Here is a 25,975-nt window from a genome sequence, read left to right as displayed (position 1 = left end):
GTCATATTTATTTATAAAACAAGGTGCCCAAGCATTCAATTCGTAGTTAAATATGTACAAGTTACAGAAAATAAATAGAAAATATCACAGATAATAGAAGAAGTTTGCATTGTGGAATTAGAATAGAATTATCTGCAAAACTATATTTTTTTTTAGAATTTTTCCGTCGGCACACACCGCACACATCAGAACCCTAAATCATTATAATATCATTATTTAAATAATGACGCAAGAAGTTGTATTAATATATATTTTCGGCATTGCACTCGCCTTATAATAACAACCAGGCATATTTAAAGCATAATTAAAATTATATTAATTAACGTATAATGAGAACTAAGCCACGGTAGCATGAATAGTTAATTTTTATACCTACCTACTCATAATGTTTATATCATTAAATGTGAAAGCGTCCTTCATGCTATGAAATGTATGGTCGGTACTAATACAGTTGGTATACAGTCAAAAATTATGGAAACAGGTAACTTTGGCAAAATGGCCAGATTCCATTGCTTTGCATTGTAGCTATAGCCATAATTATTGAAGCTGGTGCCAGTTAAGGAATGGAAATATAATGTAATAACAAAATATAATACAATTTTTATAAAGGTCTTACAAAGGTTTACATTTTTGCTCCATTTCAATCTCAGTAACTTACAATACTCCGTTGTAAATTTGACAATTCAAAATCCGAAACTTTTCACATGGAACAGTCTCGAAAACATTCAAAACGGAAAATTCCTTTCTTGTGAAATTTCCCATAGATTATCTTTCCTTACTTTTCGGAATTTTTGCACGCAACCTCATAAGCCTCGCATTAGAAATGTTCCGAGATCATTAATTATTTCTTTGTTCCGCGCACTCATAATGATTCGTGGAAAGTGAGAAAACCATGGGAAATGTAACATTGCTGATAAACAATATGTCGTTAGCGTTTTGTCGAGGTTTTGTCGGCTTTATGTAAAAGAGCTCGTTAGACATAATTATTAGCTAATACTGAACGTAACTGATTAGGAAAATTCTTTTGTTTAATTAAACCTATGGTTTTTCTCAAGAGATTATGTCCCTCGCGTCGAATGATTTGGATAAAGTATCAATGATTTATAACTAAAGATAGGTTATAGGCGTTCCAAAATTGAAGCGCTTAACTTGTGACAAATTGGACAAGTTGCCTTTAGACGCGCCTGGACAAGCGCGAAATGTGCACGTGCTAACGAGCTCCGGCACACCAAAGGAGAAAAAGACGACGTTATGTTTAACAACGAGTGTGACAAAGATGGATGGAATGAGAAAATTAATCAAAAATAACAGATTTCTTCGTAGGCAGAGAAATAAATATGGAAGTATTTTTTGTGCTCCTCAAGTATGAGTATAACCTATCTATGGTTATATAATATCATTGTAAAGTATTAGAAAACTCAGCAGGCGAGGCGTATTATGGATGGCTTTATCCACGTGATAAAATAACTGTCACTTTTTAACAGCACGGGATAGAAAGTGACGGACGCCGTTTTATCACGTTGCCACGTAGACAAGAACGACCATCATATCCGTAGGTCATACTTTATGCTATAATTTAGTCTTCCTACATTCAACAATGATATCGATTGTCTAACAGATAACAACAATAGTCTAGTTCAGTCAGCAGCAAAAGTTGCTAAGCGGGCGAGGTGTTCAAAATGATCTTGACGCGACTTTACTGTTAAAAGAATAAGACTAGAGAGCGTCTGCTGCTGACTGTACATTTGCGAAACATGCTCTAAAAATCAAGCACATAATTAGGGTTTGCCCGACGGATCCGCAATGTATGGGAATATCCGCGTATCCGGACTAATCGACTTTGTTACTCCTCCCAGCTCCGCCGTAATGGATCTGCCCTTTAACATTCTCCCTATCCATTCCGCTATTGTCGGTCGGATGCCCTCTCTCTTCAGACTTTCCTCTACGGCCTCGAAGGTTGCTTTGTCAAAAGCCCCCTCCACGTCGAAGAAGCAGCCTAATGCATACTGTTTCGTTTCTAGTGCCCTTTCCACCCTTACCGTTAGGTTGTGTAGAGCTGTCTCCGTTGACTTTCCTGCCATGTAAGCATGCTGATTCCCGTGTAGCGGGTCTCCGCTGCTTTCCACTTTTTCTCTTATATGTTTATCTATCACTTTTTCTAAAGTCTTCAGTACGAAAGACGACAGACTTATGCTCCTGAATGACTTCGCTTCTTGGTATGATTTCTTACCCGGTTTCGGCAGGAAAACCGCCCTCACCTCTCTCCATACCCTTGGAATGTATCTTAGTGCAATACTTGCCCTATATAGTTCCACTAAGTCCTCTTTTATGTATCTATATCCTTTCTGCAGTAGTGCCGGCAGGACTCCATGCCGGCATAGGTAGGGTAGAAAAGGTGTAATAAAATTGTTCGTACATGTATTGGCGCGTATGATAACAAAATGACATCATTTTGATATTGGAATGTAAGTTCAAATTCGGCTAAAGGAGTTTGCTTTCTGCCGGTGACAGAGACGAAGAAACTAACCCCCTTATTCATAAAACTTTACGGGCCTGATTTAGGTAGTTAATTATCATATTAATATTATTTCCTTTATTCATTTAATTTCTCAGATTAGGTTATTTATAATATGGATATAAAAATAAAATACAAAAACACTTACAAAAACAATACAAAATACTTATAGACATATTATAAAAAACCTAACCTAGGGTGCCGCCAGCAGCGGGGCAAGGCCCAAGCTGCCGGTGGTCAGGGCCGCAGAGAGAGGAACCGGCGGACTATCCGCGCCGTGTCCAAGATCACCGCCTTCTGCATCTAATAATATTATTATTATTAGGGTTTATCCCTTTCATGCAAATGCATACGTCAAAATGACAGATAAGGGCAAACGATTATTAGCTAATTGAGGTTTGTAGCGCGTTTATGGTAAGGGGGCTCTTATTGAAACAGTCAATAAGAGCTTTTACATGTGATATATCCGGATCCGAAATGTATGAAATTATCCGTATCTGGATCCGGATACGCGGATATTCCCATACATTGCGGATCCGTCGGGCAAACCCTAATTATGTGCTTGATTTTTAGAGCATGTTTCGCAAATGTACAGTCAGCAGCAGACGCTCTCTAGTCTTATTCTTTTAACAGTAAAGTCGCGTCAAGATCATTTTGAACACCTCGCCCGCTTAGCAACTTTTGCTGCTGACTGAACTAGACTATTGTTGTTATCTGTTAGACAATCGATATCATTGTTGAATGTAGGAAGACTAAATTATAGCATAAAGTATGACCTACGGATATGATGGTCGTTCTTGTCTACGTGGCAACGTGATAAAACGGCGTCCGTCACTTTCTATCCCGTGCTGTTAAAAAGTGACAGTTATTTTATCACGTGGATAAAGCCATCCATAATACGCCTCGCCTGCTGAGTTTTCTAATACTTTACAATGATATTATATAACCATAGATAGGTTATACTCATACTTGAGGATCATGGGCACCTTTGCACCGGGAAAGCATGAAGCGGTTTGTCTTTTAAAATTTTTAGTTTTAATTTTTATTTGCAACCTTTATTAAATAAACTTAAATGTTTATTTTTATTAGTGTCTTTCAATACCGCGATAGTTACTTCATGAAATAAGACTATGTAAGGGCCACTTGTACGTTCTAGGGTTAGCCAACTAACTCGGAGTTAACCGTTTATACAGGATTAAACGATTAACTCCTAGTTGTCTATAAGCGGATTAAATTGCGTATGCGTATTTTAAATTCAATATACGCGATGCGATATTTCATAAAACTATTTTTGTTTACAAAACATTCTACCTACGCACAATGTAGGTACATAATGTAGAGTAAAAGATGTTAAAACGACTTACAAAGTGTAGGTAGTTCAGTAAACAGCTGGTTTCGATTTCAAACAATAGAACATATGTACGTCATTGTCTATGTTTGCTAACAATACATTTGAGTAAACGTTAACTTGAAACAAGGTTTAAAGAACATTGTACTAGGAAATAGTAAAATTGACAGTATTGGCTAAATAATGTACCTGCCTATCAAATCTATATCTGAAATATATTAAAAAAACCTTTAAAACTCGCGTATTGGACGTGATAATAAAGTTAGGAAACTACAAGGATTTCATAATACCGTAAACCAGATATTATTAATAATAAAAGTACCTCGTAGGTCGTATAACACAACATCAAAGTACAGTCAATTTGATAAAAGTATGTAAATTTCTTCACTTTAATCCATTGCAATAAGGTGAAAAAAATTACACATAGGTACATATTTATGAACTCGACTGTAATGCTAAGGAGCATACACTTTGACACATTTACACATTGCTACAACCAATTTTCAATGATTTAACACATTTTGTGTGAAGACTGTGACGTAACGAGGGATGTTGCGGATGCCGATTTTTTGACATCCGCGGATGCGGATGCGGATGCGGATTTTTAAAGGCTCACATCCACGGATGCGGATGCGGATGCGGATGTCAAGATAGGTACATAAAAAACGTCAAATATTACATTTTAGTAATTTTTATTTCAAAAAACCGGCGAAGTGCGAGTCGGACTCGCGTTCCAAGGGTTCCGTACATTAAGTCCCACTCACACTTGACTGCTAATTTCTAATAGGTTTTTTTGGCTAATGACTAAATTACCTAGCAGTCTAGCACTTAGGCCGATGCTAAGATGTTCCTGTACCGACCTGTTCCACATCCGCATTCGCATTAAATCCGCATCGATTTTATGCGGATGCGGATGCGGAAGTTCCGCGGTTGCGGATGCGGATGCGGATATTCGCAACATCCCTGGACTGTGAAGTGTGCTGTCAAGTGTAATTCACCATTTTGTACCATACTGATGTCAAGTTTACAACACAACAGTACTTTCAAATGCAACACCCGTCAATCAACCAGATACAATAATAACCCCAACAACAATAATATTATGACTTCAAATTCCTTGACACGTCAGTTCCCATCCCAAGTTGACATTTGAACAAAAAAGCGTATTGTCATGAGTAAAAATAACAGACAAGACTTGTGAAAACGCCCTAGTTTTGTAGGTTACTTAGATCTGTCACTCTGGTCACCTTAAAATAACCATCATAAGTAAGAGCTACTGCTACGTAGACTCTTTACGGCTGTGGAGGTCTTACTATATTGGTTTATCAATGAGAATAGTTTCTGGTTCAGATCTTCACATAAGTTGATAATGCAAGAATGGTAAGTGGGTCGTCTCTCAAGCGTACGATAAGGCGAAGGCAAATTTCTAATGTAGAATTTTCTATTTTCTAATTGTTTTGTTAACTATTGTTCTTGTATTACATAGTAAAATAACGTGACTGTGTTATTTTGAATTATTTTCGTCTTTTGTTCGTTATGGTTCACATGTTATAACTATTATAAGTTACATTATGTTCCTATTGACACTAATAAAAATAAACATTTAAGTTTATTTAATAAAGGTTGCAAATAAAAATTAAAACTAAAAATTTTAAAAGACAAACCGCTTCATTCTTTCCCGGTGCAAAGGTGCCCATGATAAAAATAGTTTTGTTTATTTTAATAGAAACGTAGGCAAGTTACGTATTAATATTTTACAAGTAAATTACCTTTAATTAAATTCGCTATCAAAAACAGGGCTATAAGCGCGAAAATGGAAGCTCGCAAATTGCGGGCATTTTTTTCTGTTACTCTAATTACACCTTCATTGGAGTAAAAGAGAAAGATCCCCGCTATTTGCGAAATACGGTTTTCGCGGTAGCCCTTCTGAAATAGTCACAAGCGAAACGCGCCAAGAACGAAGTCTATTGGTAGTATCAAGTATGTTCAGCAATCAGTGCAGTATCATAGAAAAAACCCTCTATAATCTCCTCTATGTGTATCGGATCGGATCTTGACTCCCGACTCGCCTTGAGAGGCATTCGAATTGGTAGAATCTGATCATGATTTGATTCTGATTTACCAGTACTTCCAGTGCATTCCGCGCACACTATTCGTTTTATAAGTTTACGGGTTAGCTCGAAGAGATCCCTCAAAGAGATAAGTTCGGCTTGACTTGGTACTTTACTAATGTACCTATATACATAACATACTCGTATCTACATGTTTTGTGCGATAAACTTACTAACTTACTTAGGTAGTAATAGTAATACGGAACAGGGGGCGGGGCGTAGCCAAGATGCCAATCGTTTGCGCTACGACAACGAAACGCTTTCGGGGTCTTTATCACTCTTACATAGTAGTGCGATAGAGAGACGTGCGTGCGTGTCGTTGCCGTAGTGCAAACGATTGGCGTCTTGGCAAGGCACCCTGATGCACTGCGAGTAATGTCAAATCAAGATCAGATGCATAAACTTCGAATGCCTGCATGCGCTCGCGCAACTAATCACACGACCAGTTTGTCTCAAGTGAGGTAATTGCATACGGTAATTTATAACTGCTACTTGTTAACGAATGATCTAATCTACATCGTTATTATAATTGCTTTGGGAACTAAGTGTCTCTTCTTTCTTATGCGATTTGATTAATGACGTTGGCGTGTGTTTTTAGGCTTCATACTTTAAAACGAACACAAGTGAATGATTAGTAGACGGGTGACAGAGAGGTATGGAAGAGAAAGACATGCTGCGCCGACCCCAAATGAATGGGACAAGGGCAAGAGAATGATGATGACTTATGCCTCGTTTATTAGTTAGGTAGATAGATAAATAGATAGAATACTCTTTATTGGCACACCTCAGTAAAAAGATACAAAAGAAAAAACACTACTATCTAAAAGATATTAGCTTTAATTTAGCTTTAATCGGTATATGTTTAAAGAATTTAAAGTAAGTATAAACTGAAGTGAATTATTTCTGATCTTCGATCCTCTTTATAATATTATTTTGAGCCAGTTGCTAGGAGTGCAACAGAAAAACAAAGATCAAATCGCCTAGCGTGGTACGGGCATTAGATGCGGAGGGATGAAAGCCATGTGATGCAAATGGTATTAAGAATGAATGTAGAGGAATATAAGAGAAAAGGTAAACCGAGTACAAAGTAGATGGAGATGGAAAACTGTGTGTGAGATGATATGATAAGAAAGCAGGTGAATAATGATATGACGAACGTTATTATAGAGGTATGAAGGAAAACCATTGCGCCGACCCCAAGTGATGGGACAAGGGCAAGCGAAATGATGATTGATGATGACTTTTCACCAATATTACCAATGTTTCTAATAGACCAGAGCCCGTACCATGAGTCACTGACAGTGTCAAAACTGACATATACGCTATCGAGAACTTAATTTACTTTCTATACATCTCGTTTGCACAAATATGCGAGCACGAGCGAGATGTAGGTATAGAAAGTAAATACGTTCTCGACGGCGTTTATGTCAGTGCCAAACTGATGGTAGCCGTATAGGTATAACTTGCGAAAACGGGTAATTTTTACTTGGACTAGGGACACTTTTAAAATTTTTTATGAAACATCAATTAGCCTCAGTTGCTAAGAAGTTGATTTAATTCGTTTTCCCCGCAAAACAAATGCTCATCAGATCAAATCGTCAATTGATTGCCAGCAAAAAACCGGCACCGGCAGAGGAAGTAACTTCTGTGTACATTTCCCGTCTATTGTCTATGGTGGAAAGAAAGATTTTACTCGTAGTTATGGTATTCAGTATTCAGGAATGTCATGTTGACATTGGTGACAATGTCACAATGTGTCGTTGATATGCAGTGATTTCTAACGATTGTGTTTTGTTTTTGCTTTATAAATTATGTAAAACACAAGAGCAATGACAATTGATCACTTTTTATATACTTAATCTCCATACAATTTAACTGACGATGTATTACTTAAAAAATCGGCTAATCTTTTATTATTAATGCATAGTCATTTACATTTACACGTGTCTAACAATATAACAATAAAACACCATGTTTTGTAAAGAGAACGCGATATACTTTAGGCATCGTTGTCCAAATTAGACACAAGAAAGGAAAGCATCGCGATCGTATTTCATTATTTTTTTACTCCATGTTACTTCTCGTACCAATCTTTTTTATAAATACTTCGCCTGATATAATATTAATCGTATATTTTATTTCACAGGAATTGGAGCAAGAGAAGCATTTGCTGCGCCGTCGGCTGGACACGACACAGGGCGAGTATGAGGCGCGCATACTGGAGCTGCAGAATGACATCCGCGAGCTCACCACCAAGATCGGGTCACGGGACACTTCTGTCAAACAGGTACGTTACAATACTATACGTCGGCTGGACACGACACGACACAGGGCGAGTATGAGGCGCGCATACTGGAGCTACAGAACGACATCCGGGAGCTTACCACCAAGATCGGGTCACGGGACACTTCTGTCAAACAGGTACGTTACAATACCACACGTCGGCTGGACACGACACGACACAGGGCGAGTATGAGGCGCGCATACTGGAGCTACAGAACGACATCCGGGAGCTTACCACCAAGATCGGGTCACGGGACACTTCTGTCAAACAGGTACGTTACAATACCACACGTCGGCTGGACACGACACAGGGCGAGTATGAGGCGCGCATACTGGAGCTACAGAACGACATCCGCGAGCTCACCACCAAGATCGGGTCACGGGACACTTCTGTCAAACAGGTACGTTACAATACCACACGTCGGCTGGACACGACACAGGGCGAGTATGAGGCGCGCATACTGGAGCTGCAGAATGACATCCGCGAGCTCACCACCAAGATCGGGTCACGGGACACTTCTGTCAAACAGGTACCTACAGTACTTTTAAAAGGAAATATTAGTTGAGACCCTTTTCAGATTTAAGAAATTTAAATCAAAGTTGCTCTCCTGCAGCTCCGTCCAAAAATCCGGCGTAAATTTGTCGGAAATCGAGGTGTGGAGGACATTTTCCTTTTCCAAAATATGACCAATCGTAACGATGTTTTGGGAATGGAATGAGAAAGAAATGATCTGTGACTGACAGTTTCGTTTTTTTAGCATTAGAATAAGTTTTTGGCAAAAATTTTATTTTTGGTACAAGCTTTTATCGCTGACTGTACTTTTCTTACGACAGACAACTAATACTCATCGAGACAATTCTAAAAACCCCTAGCACAATTAGGTTGCGCTGTTTCATCACAGAGTTCCTATGGCCACCTCCTGTCTCCATCATTAGATCAGCTCGATGGTACCATAATATTGCATTGTCACCCGACTTACATGTGTATGCAAAGTTTCAGCTCAATCGGAAACCGGGAAGTGGATCAAATTTAACTTGCAAGATTCCATTACAAGTTAATAGTTACATACAGGTCGACCTAATAAAAGCGTGTTAAAAAGAGTACGCCATCTTGACGTGTCTTGAAAAACGTTCTTTTTTTAAATCAGTACTTACTTCTTATCTATTACTTACTTATTAATCTTCTATATATACAGTGTGGAAAGTTAACTCGGGCCCTGGAGGGAAACTACCTTAAATCCTTGAGCTAGCTCATTTTACTTAAAGGAGACATTCCTTTATTTTGAAAAGGAAACAAAACTGCATTCAAAGATTTTCTAAAACTCGCTTGCCTCGCCCGGGACTCGAACCAACTAAAATTAAAAAAAACACACACTCTCTATTTTATTATACTAATCGATAGTATTAATACTTAGGATAAAATTTCTCTAACAAACATTTGGTTGCAGCAAAATACATTGAAATATTAGAGCTTCTACAAAATCAATTAAACCTTCTACCAGAAGAGGAACGAAATAATATCATTTTTCAACAAGATGGTGCACCTGCCCACAACAGCAGAATTGCCAGGGCTTACCTCAATGAACATTTCAATACCTGGATAGGTACAAACGGGACGATTAGATGGCCTGCAAGAAGTCCAGACCTGACGCCCATGGACTTCTTTTTATGGGGTCATGTAAAAAATGTTATTTATGAAACTTGCTATGAAACCGTTCAAGAGCTAAGGGTTGCGGTAGAAAATGTTATTAGGAGCATACACCACAACACTTTGATGAAGGCTACAAGAAATGAATTTCAACGGCGACTAATTTTGTGTAGACGGAACCACGGGGCTCATTTCGAACAATTTATCAGTTAAATAATTTAAGTGTAACAAATTGATAGTAAAATAAAGTTAATGTTAGATTTAACGATTGTTTTTATTTTTAAGACCAAATGTTTGTTAGAGAAATTTTATCCTGAATATTAATACTATCGATTAGTATAATAAAATAGGGTGTGTGTGTTTTTTTAAATTTTAGTTGGTTCGAGTCCCGGGCGAGGCAAGCGAGTTGTAGAAAATCTTTGAATGCAGTTTTGTTTCTTTTTAAAAATAAAGGAATGTCTCCTTTAAGTAAAATGAGCTAGCTCAAGGATTTAAGGTAGTTTCCCTCCAGGGCCCGAGTTAACTTTCCACACTGTATAAATGCAAGTGTCCTGACTGACTGACTGATTGATTCATCAACGCAGAGCCGAAACTACAAAAGCTAGAAAGTTGAAATTTGCACACTAGGTTGCATTTATAAAGTTTACAAGAGATAAGAAGCGATTTTGAGAAATTCAACCCCTAAGGGGGTTAAAAGGGGGATGAAAGGTTGTATGGGGTACAAGTTTTATTTTAAGCTAGGAATTTGAAACTTTGCAAAAATGTATTATATTAAAAAACAAGAAAACTAATTTCAGCATTTTCGAAAATTCACCCCCAAGGTGGTGAAAAAGGGGTTGAAAGTTTGTATGGAGATCAAATATTTATGTGAGTGTGGGACTTGAAATTTTGTATATAGGGAAATTATTATAAGACAGGAAAAGTAATTTCAGCGTTTTTGAAAATTCATCCCCTAACACGGTTAAAAAGGGGTTGAAAGTTTGAATCCATTACAAATGCTTTGAAACTTCTTAGAAAGGCATAATAGCCGATTAAAAAAAAAAGTAATTGCGACGTTTTAGGAAATTCAACCCCTAAGGGGGTAAAAAATGGGATGATACTTTGTCCTGGGGTGCAAATTTTATTTTAAGCAAGGAATTTGAAACTTTGTAAAAATGTATTACATTAAAAAACAAGAAAACTAATTTCTGCGTTTTCGAAAATTCATCCCCCAAAGTGGTGAAAAAGGGGTTGAAAGTTTGTATGGAGATCAAATATTTTTGTGAGTGTGGGACTTGAAACTTTGTATATGGGGAAATTATTAATAATCTTCCTCGCGTTGTCCCGGCATTTTGCCACGGCTCATGGGAGCCTGGGGTCCGCTTGGCAACTAATCCCAGTAATTGGCGTGGGCTGGTGGGATGTTTTACTGTTAAGACAGAAAAAGTAATTTCAGCGTTTTTGAAAATTCATCCCCTAACAGGGTTAAAAAGGGGTTGATAATTTGAATCCATTACAAATGCTTTGAAACTTCTTAGAAAGGCATAATAGCCGATTACAAAAGAAAGTAATTGCGACGTTTTAGGAAATTCAACCCCTAAGGGGGGTGAAAAAGGGGATGAAACTTTGTCCTGGGGTGCAAATTTTATTTTAAGCAAGGAATTTGAAACTTTGTAAAAATGTATTACATTAAAAACAAGAAAACTAATTTCTGCGTTTTCGAAAATTCATCCCCCAAGGTGGTGAAAAAGGGGTTGAAAGTCTGTATGGAGATCAAATATTTTTGTGAGTGTGGGACTTGAAACTTTGTATATGGGGATATTATTATAAGACAGGAAAAGTAATTTCAGCGTTTTTGAAAATTCATCCCCTAACAGGGTTAAAAAGGGATTGAAAGTTTGAATCCATTACAAATGCTTTGAAACTTCTTAGAAAGGCATAATAGCCGATTACAAAAAAAATAAGTGCGACGTTTTAGGAAATTTAACCCCTAAGGGGGTAAAAAAGGGAATAAAACTTTATCATGGGGTGCAAATTTTATTTTAAGCTAGGACCTTGAATCTTCGTAAAAAGGTATTAAATTAAAAAAAAAAGAAAACTAATTTCAGCGTTTAAAAAAAATATCCCCCGAGGTGGTGAAAAAGGGGTTGAAAGTTTGTACGGAGATCAAATATTTTTGAGAGTGCGGGACTTGAATCTTTGTATAAAGCCATATTATTAGAACTCAGGAAAAGCAATTTCAACGTTTTTAAAAATTTGTCCCTTAAAAGGGTTAAAAAGGGGTTGAAAGATTGTATAGGGTTTAAATTTAATTTTAAGCTACGAATTTGTAACTTCGTACAAAGTTATTTCATTAAAAGAGAAGAAAACTAATTTCAGCGTTTTTTAAAAATTCAACATTTAAGGTGGTGAAAAAGGGGTTGAAAATTTGTATGGAGGTCAAAAATTTTTTTTAAAGTGCGGGACTTGAATCTTTACATACTATTAGAATACGAGAAAAGTAATTTCAGCGTTTTTAAAAATTCATCCCCTATAAGGGTCCAAAAGGGGTTGAAAGTTTGTATAGGGTTCAAATTTTATTTAAAGCTAGGAACTTGAAACTTCGTAAAAAGGTATTTTATTAAAAAATAAAAAAACCTATTCAGCGTTTTTAAAAATTCATCCCCCGAGGAGGTGAAAAAGGGGTTGAAAGAGTGTATGAAGATCAAATATTTTTGCGAGTGCGGGACTTAAATCTTTGTATAAAGTCAGTCAGTCGCGCGCGCGCATCGGTTCGTACGGTAGTTTCGCTCGCATAATTCATTGCCCAAGGTGGTGAAAGGGGGTTGAAAATTTGTATGGAACCCAAATATTTATTTGAGTGCGGGACTTGAAACGTTGTATAAAGGCATAATTATTAGAATACAAGAAAAGTACTTACAGCGTTTTTAAAAATTCATCCCCTAAAGGTTTAAACAGGGGTTGAGAGTTGGTAGAGGGTTCAAATTGTATTTAAAGCTAGGAACTTCTAACGTCGTAAATAGGTAGTTAGGTAGCAGGTTTTATTAAACAGTGGACTTGAAAATCTTCTGGGGGTTGAGAGAGATTATATCGAGAACAATTTTATTCAGTTAGGGGCTTGAAACTTCGTAGCCAGGTTGTGAAAGACAAATCTCATGCGTTGTATAATAATTAACAAATGATTAACCGTCCCTACTGCTATCTTTTGCTGCCTAATGTTCTAAGCTAATGTAGAATTTATAACCACCAATATACAAATCCACGCGTACGAAGTCGCGGGCAACAGCTAGTAATCGTATATGATTCATAATTGTTACATATTTGCCGTGACTTATTTTTAAAGTGTTTTTCAATCAAATAAAAAGACACGTCGAGATTGTTTACCTTTTTACAAATGCTAAATAAAAACGAACTATAACGTAAGCTACAACTTGAAGGTGGGTTATCTAAGTAGGTACCATTCGGCATCTGTTATGTATCTTACCTACTACTAGTGAGTGCAAAAAGCTACCTACTGTGCTTCTTTGGTTTCGCCATGAATTAGTAGATTTCCTGCTCGAACGAGCATCCATTAAGTTTTTGTTCAAAATATAGAAATCTCTGTTCTCTCGTTTATAACTGGTACAAAACTGCACAATAATAACACTACTTACCTACAACAAAAAATTAAAGCGCAAACGCTGTCAAGACCAAACCTCTTTAAGTTTTTCTTTCCTAAAGAGCAGGCCGCGTAGCCAACGTGCCAATCGCTTACTCTCCGTAGCCATGGATATATGCAACTGTCACTGTCACACTAATATGGAAGAGTGATAGAGAAACACAAAGCGATTCGATCGCGAAGCGTTAGCGATTGTCACCTTGGCTAGGCCGCCAGAGCAGCGACCATGCGGACTGTTGGTAAAAACTGAATTCTTTAATTTTTTGTAATATTACGTGCGGCTATTTAGCTTAGCACAATACAATAGTGTCGGTCATAGGTCGAAGAAATTGATTCGGCTTAACTTTACGGTTAAAACTTTCTTAGACAAAAATCCTCTACAAATAAAGAGGTAAAAGGAGAATGAATGTAACGTGAAGTCAATCTTATCGTAATAAATGTATGGCCTAAAATCATGATTGGGATAGGAATGAAGTTATAAAAAAAAATGTTAACTCCCGATATTACAAATATTGAGCGGTTATCAAATTAGTTAGAGTAATATTTTTACGTAGTAAAACTCAGTAGTAGCATAGAATTTTAATTTTCATGGAGCCATTTCAGAAAGTGGTTTTTAATAAATTAATAAAAAATACTTAAACGTTATGTGGGTATTGTGTCATGATCTGATCATTCACGATTTAACTATATCATTATCGACATAATCTAGCCAGATACTATGTGTCAATACATAAATAAACCAAGAGTAGGTAAACCACATTTACGAAGCCTACATTTTCATGTATATTCCCACCAACGGTTCTATCCTTTTTTGCATCGTCTTTTGCAACGTAAACCACAACTCTTGATTACAAGATGATTTCGTGCAAACTTATATGTGATTTACTCAGTCAAGCCCTAGACAGTCAAACATTTATACAGTATTTAGTATTGTTTAGATCCAGACTGATTATATACACGCGATTTTAAATTTTCTGTTTAATTTGGTGTCACCCTATTTCACAGACAGAAATTTCATAGAATATCTCAGAAATTATTTCATATATTATTTGGTTCATATACTTTCAGTTCCAATATTATTGTTTCATAGACTATTTACTTGGTTGAAACATATTTCACAGAAATTCAGTTGAATGAATATTACTATCAAACTTTTTAAATTTAGAAACTTATCAAACAGTAGAATTATGTTTCGTGTATTCTTGTTTCGTAGACACAGATTTCATAGATTGTTATTTCATAGGAACTGTTTAATATAACATTTAGTTCGAGTATTTTCTTTTCAAATATTATTATTTCAGAACTTATTCACTTCATTTAAATTTATTGAAAAGAAACTCAATGCAAAGAATTGTAATATTAGAACTGCGACCCCTGCGGAAACAAACTGTTGCCAGAAAAGTAGGTTAGGTTAGGTTAGAACTGCGACCCCCGCAGAAACAAACTGTTGCTAGAAAAGTAGGTTAGGTTAAGTTAGAACTGTGACCCCCGCAGAAACAAACTGTTGCTAGAAAAGTAGGTTAGGTCAGGTTAGAACTGCGACCCCTGCGGAAACAAACTGTTGCCAGAAAAGTAGGTTAGGTTAGGTTAGAACTGCGAGCCCCGCAGAAACAAACTGTTGCTAGAAAAGTAGGTTAGGTTAGGTTAGAACTGCGACCACAGCAGAAACAAACTGTTGCCAGAAAAGTAGGTTAGGTTAGGTTAGGTTAGAACTGCGACCACCGCAGAAACAAACTGTTGCTGGATTAAATAGATTCAATAAAATATATTAATAAAAGACTGAATGTTTTAATGTAATTTTAATAATAAGCTGAATCGATTACAGTTTTACATGTATTTATTTAGAAGACTAATTACAGTTTTAAATTTTTCCCGATTTTTTGTAATAATTCAATTTCTGAAAAATATTGTAATATTTATTAAAACGTTTGTAATATTTACTTAATAATATACGGGTAAAGAATAAATAATTTGAAATTATATGACATGAATATTGTAATGTGTTAATTTTCTTTGCAACAAACATCTATGATTTAATTTCTGACAAAGTAAGTATTGAGTTACTGAGCCTTCTATGAAATTAAAATATTAAGTTTAATAAAATGAGAAACACAATTCTATGAATATGCAGGCTTGGAAACAAGTTTTATATAAACTTAATATTATAAGGAATAATAATATATGACCTGAAATTTCATAAAATGAATTTCGAAACATTAATTTTCAGAACTATAAAAATTATACAAATAGATCTTCTACAATGTATGTGCACAACAACACACACAACAACACAACCGTACAACCGTTTAATTTATATATTATTCTTATAAATCTTATAACGTTAAAAATATGTACCTAATTGCATATTGTTACGTCTGGACGGCACACTTGTTACAGTGCAGACTTTATGTCGAATATTAAATTACTTATCAGCCTTTCTGAAATACATAATAGGGCCATAAAGGAGTATAAAGTGGAAAGATATACCACCGTCCACATGGTTATAGTGTTTTCAATAGGGATGTTTCCTTTACTTAAAATAAATTATTTCAAACCGTGCACGAAATAAAGCACCAGATAATTATCAGAAAAACATAGATAGCAGCTATTTTTAAACACAATTTGTATTTAATAAATCGGATTGAAATATAAAAAGTAGGTGAGTTTACCGTGACGTCACTATATATTTGTTTTCATATAAATTCCATACTAAAAAATCGTTTTGACAGTTCTAAAAAAGAACCATAACACCCGACTTACATGTGTATGCAAAATTTCAGCTCAATCGGAAACCGGGAAGTGGATCAAATTTAACTTGCAAGATTCCATTACATGTTGGTTACATACAGGTCGACCTAATAAAAGCGTGTTAAAAAGTTGTTACATCCATCTTGAAGATCCCACGAAATATCGGTTTTATCTCTATTAACAATAGATTACAAGACTAATAATAACTGACAATTCGTAAACTTTATTACAAAGGTGTTATTGTCAGTTAACTACTGATTATTATATATACGCGGAAACTCGGTAGAAATCCCTAGTTTTCAACCTGGTTCGCAAGAAAGCTGTGATTTTTTGGTCCCCTGTGGGCAGAGGGGCAGTAAGTTAATGAATACTAAATAAGCAGACCACGACTGCTAAATTTTAATTGTGGATTTATTCTTTTCACGGTAATTTTGGTCGTCCAATAGATTCATTCTAAACAAAGAGCAGACTACAATCTACAATAACCCCTAATTTGTCCGAAACCTGGTAAAACAATGTAGGCTCTATCCTTGGCCCTTGCATCGACAAAAAGCCGATGATTAGCATCGTGGCCTGGCCATATCGCGCGAACCGAGCCAAGGCCAGGCATTGTTGGCTTCGGACAATATTAAAACGAGGTTATGTGTTTTGGTTAGTACTTTAATGATGGAAAGAGTACACGAGGACACAATGCGTTATGTGTTAAAAAGCATACTCGTACCTACTTGCAATAACTTCATTTGTAACTGAGTGACGAACTAACAATATCATAAAATCTTGCTTGTAAATTTTAAACAGTATTTATTCATAGGTCATTCAATAGAACTTGCTAACTGTGTACAATGATTTATAACTCAAGATAGGTTATAGGCGTTCCAAAATTGAAGCACTTACCTTGTGACAAATTGGACAAGTTGCCTTTAGTCGCGGCTGGACAAGCGAGAAATGTGCACGTGCTAACGAGCTCCTGCACACCGAAAGAGAAAGAGACGACCTTATGTTTAACAACGAGTGTGACAAAGATGGATGGAATGAGAAAATTAATCAAAAATAACAGATTTCTTCGTAGGCACAGAAATATTCTATCTCGGCATGAGCTTCTAGCTGATGACGGAGCCAGAAGGTGGGTAGATGAACTCATCCGTTGTTTTTGCCTTATTAGATTAATTTTGATTTTACTTGCCCTTCGTTTTGACATGACATGATTAATATTTGGAGGCGTAAACGACAGTCAACGTGTTTTAAGAAATTACATTTTTGACAAAAACTTATCACAAGTCACAGGTTTGAAACAAAGAGTGAAAAATAATAAAAATTCTGAAATCCAGTTACGTCCGAAATCTAGTCATATCTTATTAAAAGGCTATTGACACGAAGAGTTCAAATGTTAACAAAGATTCTAGAAAGGGATTACAATAATGAAGTAAATGAAGTAGGTTCTTGAAGAAACCCTTCAAATGTCCACTTTTCCAGGTAATTAACATTTCGGCGAGTGTAATCCCATTTGTAGCAGTTGAGGGGGTTGCTGAAGCCAAACTTGTTTACAAGTTTCGGACAATGGGTTTCGATGAATGATAGTCTCGTTTTATCAGGACATAAGGCTGTATGCAACATAGGCGTTCCATCTCTGTCCTTAATAGCGAAAGCCGTAGTGACTTAAGTGAAACAGCCACAACAATACACACAGCTATAATAGCCATTGTTGGGGGCTATATAGTGCGGTTGGATATAAAGAATAGATTAGTATGTTTTAGAAGTGGCCATAATCTGGACGAACATTTATATAAATCCCATTCGCCATTATATCCGACACGAGTCTCCTGCGAAATTTTAGTGTACATAGTTACACAAAAGAATACGGAAATGACAAAGTAAAATGTAAAACATCACCAAGAATTTCAGAAATGACTATATTTTTCATAGTAATCATGAACATAAAAAGAAAATTTTGATAAAACACGTTGGAAAATTCTAAAATGAACATTCGTGATTGGATGTATCGCGAATGTTCATTTTAATATTGTGTTAATAAATTATGTGTTCCGATTAATATCGTACAATCACTAAGTACTTAGCTATATTTGCGCGTATGACCTAATATTTATGACTTACCTTCCACCAACTTCCACGCAAGGTGACATACAGTTTCAGTCAAGGACAAGCCTCATAACTCAAATTGCGTAATTTCCACGTATTTGTTCCCAAAACACACGGTCAATGTTACACACCCATAAATTAGCTTATAATGGGCTTGTTGGATCTAACAGCACTATTGGGAATTATAATAAAAAGCGTAATAGGTATTTTATGTTTGTTTCGATTAGCAGTGACAAATTAAGTGGCAATTAAATCGTTTGGACCTTTTTCTAACTATTCTACTGATTTCCACGTTTGTTTATAGTGCTTAAGAAACAAAATGTTTTCTAAGGCAATCACTCATTGCCTTCTCATTGCATAGGTACCTATAGATGAACCACCCCACACTAGCGTCTCGCGAGCGTCGGCGTCTAGTCAACTCTGTAGCTGCTGCTCGATGCAACGTTGGCGCAATTCCGCAGCAACGTCATTTTCCATAACGCTGACTAGACGCCGACGCTCAAAAGACGCTAGTATGAGGTGGCCCTTACAGTGTCATAGGTAAAATATTTGTTGACTAATTTAATAAGCTTCTATTACAATATCCACTATTTATTTTAAATTGCAGCGTTAGGTGTTGCCATATTTCTGCGACAACCTTCTCAGTCAACATTGATTGCCGTAGCATGATCATTATTAAATTGTCAAGTTGGATGTCGAAACAACCGGACTGTCCCTGCTAGTCAACAATCAACAGAGGATGCTAGCACATTTGTTTTCCGTCTGTTACATCCTTTATCATTAGAGCTACCGGTATTTGTTTTAAACTATGAGCGGCAGAGATTTAACTTTATTTCACTGGAACATTTTTGAATGTTGGACTATGATTAGTTGTTGTAGATTCGATGGCTTCGTTCTACTTTTGAAAAAAGTAGACTACCTACTCCTCAGGAGGAGTTAAAGTTGAAGATGCTCTGAAATCTCTCTCTGCTCTAAATTTTGACGAATTTGAAGGAGTCGTTGGATTCTTTGTGTAAGGCCTGAGTGGACGCTCGAGTTGGACGTGCAGCGGGGCGGGGCGTGCGGCGTGCATGTTAAACAAACGTAAACGTATAGTAGCGGCCTTAGTGCACGCTGCTCAGATCACTTAATGAGCCCGACGCCACGCTGCACGCCCCGCCGAACGCTCCGCTGCGAGCGTCCACTCAGGCCTTACACTTTCACATACGTCATGATCAAAACCTATTGTATTGTCCTGTATTATAGACGCGCTGTAAGACAAACTCATTATTTTCTGGTTGGATTATAAGTGTATTAGCTCATGTCACTATCACTACGACGTGACCTCAAGTACCCTGCAAATAGTAAGATGTATGTCAAGAGTACATATCTGATCCCAATTAAAACTATCACGTTGACAATATTTGTTTACCTCATTATGCAATTCGTCTATATCTTGTGCCGACAATGTCGCAACCCGTCACGGCCTGCGACGTCCTCCAGACTGTCTTGTTAAAAAACTCTTTCGCAAAACAAACTCATAGAAAAATCAACATTATCAACAAGAGCTTTAAAGCTACATTCCCCTGGCGGATAACGAAAAATTAGTTACACCCATTAATACGATTAACCACGCTTGATGTTTAGATCAAGATTTTAAGGTTCGGATCTCGGATGGGCTTGCTTAAACCATGTTTTGAAACCAAGGGCTGTTATTAGAAATCTTTTAACAGCCTACGCTATCTTAAATTGGGTAATTAGAAACATTTGCGGAAGCTTAATGGGATATTCCAACAGTTTACAGCGGGATATTATTTCGTGATAGTTCTTTTTAAATATTAGAACTTAGAACCGAGGATGCTACCTTGAGGTACACCTCTAATTAATCGTCATGAATTAGCACATTTATTAAATTAAAGGTCAGTTTTTTATTATTAAAGTAGTTATGAAATATAGACAGAATAATCTTTCTATTTATTTTCGTATTATCTGTTGGACAGTAAAAAGATACAGCTTAAAGAAACACTATTGTATGTGATGATATGATTAGTTAGATAAGTATATCTTTCCTTTCGTAGCCGTCAACACCTTATTTAAAGTTAACCAGTGCGTTAAATGTTTCACTAAGTGTTCCATTAACCAGGAAACCAACTAACAATTAAGTAATTTATTATGTGTTATGAATACCGTCGTTAACATATGCATTATATTATGTAAGTTTATGATGCCTTGTTGGAATATGTTTTTTTTTTATAGACATGAGGCTTTAAAATTTTAATGATCGCAAATTGCTGCCAAGCTTTTATTTTAAGCTAGCCTTGGCTTTGAACTTTCGTCGATTGAACCTGTTATTGATTAGTTATTCAGATTTTTACATTAGCCGTTTGTGTTTTCTAATGAAGATATTTTAGAAGACTGTTGAAAGTAAGTAAGTAAATAGAAATCTAGGACATTCAAAATAAAATTTGGACGAGGCGTAACAGAAACATTGTTAGCTTAGGTTTATTACTTTATATTGTTATTTTATATTTCCTAGAAAATTCCCTAGTCGACGCAATTAGCTGATCATTTGTAAACCTTACTGCAACGAGATAAGGTCTATACATTGTCATTGTGTAAAGCGATTTTACTACATCAAAAGCGTTGCTTTTACGAGGGAAGGGCATAATATGGACAGCATTGGCCGAAAAGAGGTAGAAATTATGATGGTGATGGACCTTTGTTTATTGGATGTACAAAGACTAATGATGAATACAAAATACCAAATTATAATTCTATCTCTTTCCAACAGCGCGATGAAGAAAAAGCCAGCCTCATCGCGGAGCTGACGGCGCAGAACTCGCGGCTGACAGCGCAGCTGAAGGAATCTTCTGCAACGGAGGCGCAGTTGATGGCACAGTTGGAGGGATTGAAGGATCAGTGTTCTATGAGGAAGACAAGTCTGCAGGTGAGCAAGAAATTTATACTAAAGAATGGTATTTTAGTGTCCGAAAACCACGCCTTATAGGGCCTTGTCGACAATATACACGAGTAGGTTATCTTCTCGTCAATGTCATGTTCAAATTCATTATTCTAACTAAACAAAGCTAAATCGACGACGACGACTGGTCTGGCCTAGTGACCCTGCCTGTGAAGCCGCGGTCCTGGGTTCGAATCCCGGTACGGGCATTTATTTGTGTGATGAGCACATATATCTGTTCCTGAGTCTTGGGTGTTTTCTATGTATTTATGTACATATTTTTATATTATATATATCGTTGTCTGAGTACCCACAACACAAGCCTTCTTGAGCTTACTGTGGGACTTAGTCAATCTGTGTAAGAATGTTCTATAATATTTATTTTATTTAAATCACATCATATTATAGAATGTATTTACCTGCTGACAGGTTATTGATGAGCATGTTCTCTAATGTGATTTTCCTGATATATTATTTGATGTTAGCTACATAATACAATCCTAACTTGTATTCTCAACAGGACCACGTACACAGCTTATCATCTCTCAAAGCAGAGCTTGCTCTGGTGAGCGACAAGAAGGCCGACCTGGAGCGGAGACTGACGGGGTCCTTGCAGGACAAGGATAACCTCACGCAGCAGCTGGAGGAGGCTAACGACAGGATAGTGGCTCTCGAGAGGCAACTCAAAGAACAGGTATGGCTTGGAACATTAAACATTCCTCCACATGATCATGTGTAAAGCCTGTCTCAAAGCAGAGCTGGCTTTGGTGAGGATCTGGAGCGGAGACTGACGGGGTCCTTGCAGGACAAGGATAACCTCATGCAGCAGCTTGAAGAAGCCAACGACAGGATCGTGGCTCTCGAGAGGCAACTCAAAGATCAGTATGGCTAAACGCTTCTAAATAATATACAGGTCATGGTAACTTCATTTAACAGGGACGGTTAAGACGCTGCACGCTGCAAGTTATTTTATAGAAAATAGATGATGAATGATAATAAATTTACACAACGAAGTCACATATCAAATGAATTAGTAATTGTTATGGAACAAGTTCTAAAAGCATCTTGTTTAGTGTTTGGCATGGTCTCTAAATGATTGATTCCATTATTTTTTAACAAGTTTTGTGATTAACCTTTAACGGGATAGAAAGTGTAAGCGATTATGCTATAAAAATATAGTTTGTTTCATTTTTCCTTCATATTAGAAAAATAAAATCAAATAAAAATCTTGGAAGGTAAATGACAAAAACTTCAGAAATACCTCGTGCTGACTTTACGTAATGAAATTCAATTGAAATTAATCATTATTTTATTAACCACTACGATTGTTTCTTTGTGGCCATGGTGTTAATTGAAAAATTAGAATACAAGCATAGTTATTCGTTGCAAATTGTCGACATTTGTGTAGCGTATGATCTGATAACATAACGTTTATCTCGAGATCCAGCCACGGACAGCCACGCTCGAACTGTCAGACGAGATCTGATAAGATACTGTTGATTTAGTGACGATATTATGAAACCAATAAGTACAGTATTTATTATAAGACTGTTAATCGTGATAGAGGGTATTGACATCACAGCATAATGATTGTATAATTTAATGACGTTTAGTTAAATCTAATTATCGCTCATTTCTACACATATCGATACTTTTTAATTTCGCTTCTTAGATATTTCGTAATTGTAATGTGTAGACTGCTAATTCTTCTTATTAAAACCACAATACTATTTCTGATGAGTATTAGAATCAGGGACATAATATATTTAAGTTACATCATATCGCACCTATCAAATAAATAAAATCTAAGTTCGTGACTGTAATTTACTATCATTTGCATTATTGTGTTTGCCTTTATAAAACAGTATCAGTAATCATCTTCAAGCTTTATACTTATATTCTTTTATTCTTCGTTGAGTTTTATGTGCTCTGTATTATTAAAAAACTTTCCTACGTATAATCAATACTTTCTCGTTCATTGTAATTGACGAAAAAAATTGATTAATTTTTTCTCCATATATCACTTCTTTATCATTGCTTATCTAAGAAAAAGAACAAAAACGCTAGAACCATCTTTTTGCAATTAAAACCACATCTAAAACATTACAGTACATTAAGCAATGACGTCATTATGCCTTACTTTAAAATCATCTTTATCATGCTATTATAAAAGCAATTTTGCTTTCATCGTAATAAGGTTCTTTTTTTAATTTAAAATCTGTTCTGAAATTGTGGTTAATAGCTGTTATGCAGTTCGTTATCTGATTGGTTGGAAGCTGAAACTTGAGCGTTGCCTTGGCCGCATTTTGGTTTTTATCATTCTTCAAATTGTAACTCGCAATCTTTGCTTACCTTGATTGATTTTTACTAATGGAAACATCTTTCATTTTGTTAGACAATACTTTATATGAAAAAATTAAATCCTGCTCTTATAGGTACGTAATATGCAACACAAGTCTACGTTTAACAATTTCTACTTTTGTTCGATATCATGTATTCTGGCTTATGGTTTCAGTATTCGTGTTAAATTCTACTAACCCAACTGTTTTTTTCAGGAACACCTCTACCACAACACCCTGAAAGAGCTCGAACGCCTCCAACGCTCACACGACACCTTAGCCGAGAGGATCGGGACCCCAGACGCCACAGACGTGACTGAATCAGCTAGGTCCCTACACGCTGAGATGGAAACTGAGCCAGACGACGACGATGATGATGGATGGCTGAGGAAGGAGGCGGTCCAAGTTTATAAGCAGCTGAGGTCGCTCTCGCTTCAGTTGAACACTGGGCATGACGATGATTCAGGTAAGATATATGCTGTGCATTGATGCATTTCTGTATTACTGTGTTTGTGTTTCAAAACATTCAAGGTTAGTCCGGGATATCAATCTCATTATACTTGTTAACCTTAAATCAAAAGGCGAATTCCAAAGATGGTAAACCTTTTGGTCAAGGAAGATGATCGAAATGATAAAATAAGGGGACATAATTTAAAATGTACCTTTATGTTACGTTTTCCGATGATTTAACATGTATCACTGAGAGCGCGTCTAATGCCTTTATTAGTGAATCAGGTTAGAATAGAAAAGATCTAACGTGATCCGCGTAACTAAGTACCATTGCGAGGGTTAAGCGAATCTGCTTTCATTCGTGTTTGCTGTCTTATTAGTTATTACTGGTGAAAAGGTCCTCCCCCATCGTTTCCTTCTTCTTATTTATTATTTATTTATTTTAATCTTTATTGCACAATACATGAAGGTACAAATGGCAGACTTAATGCCTTAAGGCATTCTCTACCAGTCAACCAATGGGTCGAACCAGAAAGATTAAGTAGGTGCAGTGTCTTTTAGAGTAAATTAAATTGAAAACAAGACTATATCGTCTATATCATTAAGAAAAATAATCTACTTATCGATAGTAAATACAGCAGGTCTCTTTGCACAAGATTAGCATGGATAAGAAGTGGAAAGCTGCCCACGATGTTAAAAATTTTAACATCGTGGACAGCTTTCTGTATTTACTATCGATAAGTAGATTATTTTTCTTAATGATATGATATGATTAAAATTCAGCCCCAATAACGTCAGCCTACCACGAACGTCACGCCATCGACCCATACTAGGTACCATCGTTACTATATACTGTTACTTACCGTCCGTAAACCTTATTATAAAGGACATAAGGTATTTCTACAGTCAGTTGGTGTTGCTGGTACACGCCACTGCGTTACGTGGAAACTGTTCGATTTTGTAATGATTGCGCAGTATAATGTACGATAATGCGTCCGTATTGATCTGTTAATAGTGAAGTGTGTTGTATATGTGAGAGATGTACATAATACCTACCTATATTATAGTAGCTATTATTTTCCTAACTACGTCCCTTCTATTTAATCGCGTTAGACTGCCTAATAGGACCCAAAGTAAATTTTGTATAAGTAGGTTGTCATACGCAGGCCACGTAGGCACGAGATTTTAATATAACCTCTCAAATGAAAGCGGAAACTATAGACCATTCTACATTATAGGTAAGTAGGCCATTACAGACATATTTATAATGTAAATTTTAGAAGTAATAGCATCGCCTTTTCCTGAAATTCGCCTGAGAGAGCACAGTCCTGCCACCATTTGCTATGTGTGTCGAAGTCGATATTCCAACTGCTTTTTTGGTCTATCTCTGTCTCTGTCCCTGCCATTGTAAAACCCATTTCCCAAAATGAAATGGCATTAAACACAATATTCTTACAGCTTGCAAAACTTCAATTCCGACAATTCGGTAGCATTACTGGCATTGAGCAACGCTCGGCGATTCCACGGACGATGAAAATCGCACTCGAGGAACCTTGATGATTAGTCATTAGTTATTAAACTTTTATTTATTGCGAATGGCAATCAATTTTGAAACAGCATTATTAATAGAAAATATATTTATAAACTAACGGTCCGCCCCGGCTTCGCACGGGTCACAAAACCTTAACAAATTACCTAAACCTTCCTCAAGAATCACTCTACAGACAGGTGTAAACCGTATGAAAATAACCTACGTTTAGTAGTCTTTGAGTTTATCGCGAACACATTAAATTATTAGCTTTAATAACACAAAATTATAAAAAATCTTAATCTTTAGCAGTTCCTGTCTCTTATACATGTG

General features: G+C 36.4%; 1 protein-coding gene across 1 annotated transcript in view; it reads left to right on the top strand.

The window, feature by feature from the left end:
* Positions 1–25,975, top strand: part of LOC134656995 (bicaudal D-related protein homolog) — a 128,227-nt gene that overhangs the window by 80,835 nt on the left and 21,417 nt on the right. The window contains exons 2-5 of the mRNA XM_063512560.1: positions 8,121–8,261; positions 21,158–21,313; positions 21,846–22,019; positions 23,881–24,130. Of these exons, the coding sequence (XP_063368630.1) occupies positions 8,121–8,261; positions 21,158–21,313; positions 21,846–22,019; positions 23,881–24,130 (721 nt within the window). The remainder of the gene's footprint in view (positions 1–8,120; positions 8,262–21,157; positions 21,314–21,845; positions 22,020–23,880; positions 24,131–25,975) is intronic.

This window comes from Cydia amplana, chromosome 19, assembly GCF_948474715.1.
Source record: "Cydia amplana chromosome 19, ilCydAmpl1.1, whole genome shotgun sequence".
Lineage (NCBI taxonomy): Eukaryota > Metazoa > Arthropoda > Insecta > Lepidoptera > Tortricidae > Cydia > Cydia amplana.
This window is presented reverse-complemented; position numbering and strand designations above follow the sequence as displayed.